The sequence below is a fragment of the Oratosquilla oratoria genome, chromosome 41 (genome assembly GCF_046742065.1).
Source record: "Oratosquilla oratoria isolate Oo_2021 chromosome 41, ASM4674206v1, whole genome shotgun sequence".
NCBI lineage: Eukaryota > Metazoa > Arthropoda > Malacostraca > Stomatopoda > Squillidae > Oratosquilla > Oratosquilla oratoria.
In genome coordinates, this window is record NC_134817.1 from 18,864,629 (window position 1) to 18,871,173 (window position 6,545).

At 43.6% G+C, this 6,545-nt stretch overlaps 1 protein-coding gene across 1 annotated transcript in view; it reads left to right on the forward strand.

The window, feature by feature from the left end:
* The first annotated feature begins 3,389 nt into the window (after positions 1–3,389).
* Positions 3,390–6,545, forward strand: part of LOC143021285 (A-type potassium channel modulatory protein KCNIP1-like) — a 127,802-nt gene continuing 124,646 nt past the window's right edge. Inside the window, exons 1-2 of the mRNA XM_076178692.1 lie at positions 3,390–3,527; positions 3,651–3,735. Coding sequence (XP_076034807.1) covers positions 3,390–3,527; positions 3,651–3,735 — 223 coding nt within the window. The remainder of the gene's footprint in view (positions 3,528–3,650; positions 3,736–6,545) is intronic.

Sequence of the window (6,545 nt, forward strand, 5' to 3'; positions counted from 1 at the left end):
CCTTCTCACCATACATAAGCCGGTGGGTCACAGTACAATGTGTGTGTGTGTGTGTGTGTGTGTGTGTGTGTGTGTGTGTGTGTGTGTGTGTGTGTGTGTGTGTGTGTGTGTGTGTGTGTGTGCGCGAGAGATCGAGAGTGTGTGTGTGTGTGTGTGTGTGTGTGTGTGTGTGTGTGTGTGTGTGTGTGTGTGTGTGTGTGTGTGTGTGTGTGTGTGTGTGTGTGTGTGTGTGTGTGTGTGTGCGTGTGTGTTTATGTGCACGTGTCTGTGTGATACACACACACACACACACACACACACACACATATATATATATATATATATATATATATATATATATATATATACAGTATATAATACCCTGAAATATTCACACATACGTAATTGAACATAAACATAACTTTTTTACGTTAATTTGCGTACTGTACAATTTATAAGTCCACGTGACACTTCAAACATTTTACTCTGACTAATGAAAGATGATTTGATTCAGCAAAAGTCTTTTGGGGTCTCGACCTTAAGGAGGCCCTTTCCCCTCTGTGGTCCGCCAGTATTTGACCATAAAGAAATCTATAAAGTCGAAAACAGTGTTCAAAAGGTGGAAAATTATATTTACAAATAAGATGAAGCGATCAGCAGACTCCGCTGTCGATTACGATCAAAACGAATTATTTCGTTCACTCCCGTGACATACAACTTAATTGTGACCCAAAAAATATGAAACGCGGTGGAAATGTTTTGGACATCGTCGCCCCATTTTGGCCATTACGAGATCAACATCCGAAAAAAAGTAAATCATGATGGAAGAGCCAAAATTTTGGGTACCATCTTTTTTTTTTTTTTTTTTTTTTTGAATAGGGAACTTTTTTTTTCGAAATGTGCATTCCCACATTATATATATATATTTTTGGGTGGTTTTCTTTTCTTTTTTTGGGGGGAGGTCTTGTTTGTTAATATTAAAAGTACAGCAATGATACCACGGCCAATAAATCAATATTAGCCAAACCTTACTCATTTTTCACAATTAGGCGAAACTCTATCCAGTCCTTCTAGAGTTGTATGTAAATCTATATGTATTCAATTTGATCTTATTTTGTCTAATTTCATTTGACTTTTTTTCTATTTACCTTATTATTAACTTGTATATTTTTATTTATTTTATTTGCTTCTTTTATGTCTTACCACGGTTGAGCCTTTGCAGAGTTGAGTCCAGATCTAAACTCTACAGACGATTCTCTCTACTAGAAAAATATAAACTAGAAAATCTCTAGTGCTTCTGGCATTCGGAATTTTCTTTCGAATATTGGAAAATATTCGAATTCTTAGAAATTTTCATGTGTAAAGAACTATCTGTGTAACTAAATTATCTAGTTTTCGGTACAACAAAATTTAGACAAAGGCTTTCTAGTTTAGTTAATCTATTTCCGGCTGAATAAAGTCTCCTGCCGGCAGCTAGAATAAACGAGCAAGGTCGTAAAATGGAGCCATAGAGTTAGGACTAACTAGATATTGTTCTTAATGTTCATTATAACTGTGTATTATTTATCTGCTATGCATCTGTTGATATATTTGATTATTTGGTTCAACTTCACAAATTCCCTCCCCCATATCAGGAGGATAGAACGGTACCCCTTACAAAAGATTCTATAGTATGGAGTTTAATGAACTATGCCCTTAGTTTAACTCGCCAGAGGCAGAGTTCGAACCACCATCACTTTGAACTTCGCCGCAAACAGCGACGCTTTAACCCGCTGGGCCAACGAGTATCCTGATGATACATTGATAAATTCAGTTTTTCTAATCTTTTATCAAACAAATATCATCCTTAACACTGAATGAAATACTCGTAAAGAACAGAAAGAGAATTCATACTTGTGTAGTTTAATTCTGTTTCTGAAAAAAAAAAAATCTGAAGATAATTATAAGTAGTATTTTCCAAAAACAGTACTGCTTGATAACGGATTGGGAATATTTTGGGGGGAATATTGTGAATATTCTTGGGAATAATTTTGATAATATTTACCTTTTTTCTTTCTTTTGTAGAAACTTAGCACAGTACGCAGGAGCCCAGTTGACGGCTAAATAGTCAAGAATGATTCCCAGAGACTCAGAATGACGACGAGGCATGACAAGAATGGTGGACCGCGAGACGCCAAAACGCGGAAAAAGTAGACCGCGAAAGATCGAGACGCGAAAAGATAAGTCGCGAAAACGTGAACTGACCAGAGCCTTGTGAACCCAGAGATTTAGTGAACCGGCGAGTGATTTAGTGTATTCAGTGGTGGACTTTGGTGAACCTCCCCCTCCCCCAGTGTTTAGTGATAATGGCTGTTTTAACTGTGGAGAAGAGAGAGGATATGAAGTCAAGTCTTTAGTGTTGGAGCGTGACCTATCTCCCCTCCTCAGGACCTCAAGAACTACTTCCAAGAACTCCCGACTCCAGGAACTACTAAAAGTGACTTACGCGTCTGCAAACTACTAACAGCGAACTACCTACGCGAGGTTACCAGTAGCCTCAAAGATGACCCAGTTTCGTGCATATTGGGTCTATAGTACCAGTGTCTATAAACTATAGTAACAGATCTTTTATGACCTGTCCTAATCACATATAGCTTCTACGGAATCTCTCTGAAAGAACAATTTACGACTCCCGAAGAACCAACAACTCTTGTAGCTATAACTTGATTCTGTGTGAATTCTAAGTTGAATTTGAACAAGAAGGTATAACTAAAACACAAATAAAAGTTGATCTTATGTCTTCAGGAAGACGCAGCTCTCTCCTGTACTAGAAGGATTTCCTCTTCAAGAAAAGGTCTACTTTTCTAAGACAAAAAAAAAGAAAAAAGAAAAAAAAAGTCTAGTATCAGAAGACTTTCTTTTGCCGAAGTCTTTCATCAGTTCCCTCAAGAAATATCTCTAACATCGTAAGACCCAAACCTAGAAGGAAGACTTCCAGTTTCCTAAGACTCCACGTTCAACTTCTAACAATAAGACTTCGATTTTAAGACTCCTTCGTCTCGTTTGTAGTCAAGGAATTCCTCTGACACCAAGAGACATCCACATTCCTTTGACTCCAATTCTCAAGACTTCTTCGGAAGAGAGACACTGAGGACTTCCATAACCCCAGGACTTCTGAAGACTTCTCCTTCCTCGGGAAGAGACCCAGAGACTTCTCCAGACATCTCCCCTCGCAAAAGAAGAAGAGATTTCTCCAAACATCCCTCCTCGTAAAAGGACCCCCCCTCTTCCCTCCACCTCTCATCACCACCCAACCGCCCCGCTGAGGACCCTCCTGAAGAAGGAAAGCTTCTGTCGGAGGCTCTCCCGTCCTCTGCAGCGCCCTCCCTTGGACACCCCGCGGGGGCGCTCCCCCCTCCTACTCCGTCAGCATGTATGGAATGGTGGGAGGGGGCGGGGGTGGGGGTGGCGGGGGTCGCATCAGCAGTAGTGCGAGTCGAAGTAGCAGTCGACGGAAACTTCAGAGAACGAACACCTCGACCACAGTCTCCGGAGCAGCCACTGGGAACGCCGGAGGCGCGGGGGCTGGGGCTGGGGCTGGCGGAGGTGGTGGAGGAGGTGGAGGAGGCGGAGGAGGAGGTGGTGGAGGAGGAGGTGGCGGAGGAGGAGGTGGAGGAGGAGCTGGAGGACAGATCCTTGCCAGGCCGCCTCGGTCCTTGTACAGAAGACTCCTCGCCCTCATCAAGCAGGCTTGGACGGGGGTCAAGTTCGGATCGGGTGAGTAATCAGCTACAGTTTTCTTAGTCGAATTGGGTTTCGTTCGAACGACACCGAATACACAGGAAGACGTACTGTCATGTCCCAATGAGGCTACAGTGGTAAGCGTCTGTACGAATGCATTGATGTCTGTGAAATTTTCTCATGGCGTTGACTTTCACAGACTTCACGCGCTTACGGGGTTAGGTTGGTAGGCTTGTTTTGTAAGCGGTGGTACCCCTGTGTTGTCGGAGTCGTTCTTACGAACCTGAGTGACTTTGAATGTGATATTATGTAATATTCAGATTTGTCTTTCGGGGAAGGGAGAGGGTGAGGGGAGACCGGAAAGGGGGGGGGGAAGAGAAGGGTAAAAAGGGTGAAAGGGAATTTAGGAAGGTGGAAAGGGGGGAGGGGGGAGGGGGGAGGAAGGAGGTATGAGAGGAGGAGAGGAGAACCGTGGAGGGTAAAAGGATGAGATGGGGAAGGGGGAAGGGTAGAGGGAGAGAGGGAAAGTGGGGGAGAGGAAGGGGTGAATGGAGGAGAGAGAGAGAGAGAGAGAGGGTGGGAGGGAGGGGGAGGGGATGAAGGAGTGAAGGGTGGAGGGGAAGGCGAAAGGAAAGGGGCGCGGGAAGGGGGAAGGGGGAAGGGGAAGAGGGAAGGGGGAAAGGGAAGGGGGAAGGGGAAGGGGAAGGCGTGTGAGTTTTATGAGAAGTAACTGGGGGGCTAATGTGATGTTGGGTGACGCCATGCGAGGTGGGGGAGATTGAGTGGGGGAGTTGGGGGGGGAGTGGCTTGGAGGAGAAGACGGACTGTGATTGGGGCACGATGATGACGTAACAACAAATATCGCGTCCTCATTGGACAGTGATCCCTATTGGTCAGATCTTCGACCAATGAGAACGCGATGTGGGTTCTTTGCTTTATAGATTTTATTCTGGTGAATGCTGTTTGATAGTGTTCACCTGAGAATGAATAGAGCCACCTAGAGCTAGATTGAACAAAACATATAAGGTCTGGTATAAGATGGTTTAATGAAGGAGATGGGAAAGAACAGAAATATATAAATAATCTTACTGAAGAGTCTTATATCTATGACCTTGTTTTTCTGTCCCTTTATTGTGACCTTGTTTTCCTGTCTCTTTAATGTGACCTTGTTGACCTGTCTCTTATCCGTGACCTTGTTTTTCTGTCTCTTTATTGTGACCTTCTTGACTTGTCTCTTGGATGTGACCTTGTTAACCTGTCTTTTATCCATGACCTTGTTTTTCTGTCTCTTTATTGCGACCTTGTTGACTTGTCTCTTTAATGTGATCTTGTTGACCTGTCTCTTTTGTATAACCTTTTTGTTTTCTATCACTTTATTGTAACCTTCTTGACCCGTCTCTCTTTACTGTGACCTTGCTAATTCCTATTTTTATCATGACCTTGCTAATTTAACTCTCTTTGACCTTTACATGCACTGTCTCTCTATCTACTCTCTATACTTCTCTCTTCTGTTTATCTCCGTCCGTTTCATCTAGTTCTTACTTTTCCAAAATCGTTCCACTGCCTTCCTCTCTTTTTTCCGCCTGTCTACCAGTCCTGTCTTATCACATCTGTCTATATATTTCTGTGTCTACTTCCCAAATTCATCTACCTTCTTCGTGTCTTTTGTCGCTCTATCTTCTGTTTCGTACACCGTTCTGTCAACTTCTTCTCCCTTCTGTCTACTCCTTCTACCTTCTGTCTACTCCTTCTCCCTTCTGTCTACTCTTTCTCCCTTCTGTCTACTCCTTCTCCCTTCTGTCTACTCCTTCTCCCTTCTGTCTACTCCTTCTCCCTTCTGTCTACTCCTTCTCCCTTCTGTCTACTCCTTCTCCCTTCTGTCTACTCCTTCTCCCTTCTGTCTACTCCTTCTCCCTTCTGTCTACTCCTTCTCCCTTCTGTCTACTCCTTCTCCCTTCTGTCTACTCCTTCTCCCTTCTGTCTACTCCTTCTCCCTTCTGTCTACTCCTTCGCCCTTCTGTCTACTCCTTCTCCCCCCCACCACCGTCTTTAATCTGTGTCTCTTGATAAAATCTTTTGTTTCCAATCTTTAGGCGCCATCTTTCTCCTCTCTCTCCCTCTCTCTCTCTCTCTCTCTCTCTCTCTCTCTCTCTCTCTCTCTCTCTCTCTTGCTTTCTGGTGAGTCTCTGTCATTCATCCTTGACCGTTTCCCTTGACCTTACTCTTTGACCTTCTCCCTCCATCTTCACCTTAACCTTCCCTCTTGATCTTTTTACCTGACCTTCAGCATTGACCTTTATCCTACCTTCGTCCCTGACTTTCACCCTTGACCTTCACACTCGAACTTCATCGCTGACCTTCACCGTTGGCCCTCACTCCTGACCATTATTCTTGACCTCTACTCTAGACCTTTTTAAAGGACCTTTGAAAGTGACCTTGCCCTCTATCCTGACCTTCACTCTCGTCCTTTAACACTGCTCTTAACCTTTAACCTTTACCCTTCATTTTAAACCTTGATTTTAACTCCTAACTTTCAGATCTTTATTCTGACCTTTACCTTCAACCTTTACACCTGACCTTTACTTTTGACCTCTACTCTTGTTTTTTGCAAATGACCTTTACTATTGAACTTCGACCTTGTCCTTTAATCGTGACCTTCACCCCTGACCTTCAGCCTTGCCCTCTACACTGACCTTCACCCTCGACCATCAACCCTGATATTAACCTTTGACCTTTAGTCTTGGCCGCCAAACTTGACCTTAACATATCGTTTGGCCTTGACCTTCATCCTGACCTTTACCTGCGACCTTTACTTCTGACCTTCATTCTTGATCACTAATCTTGTC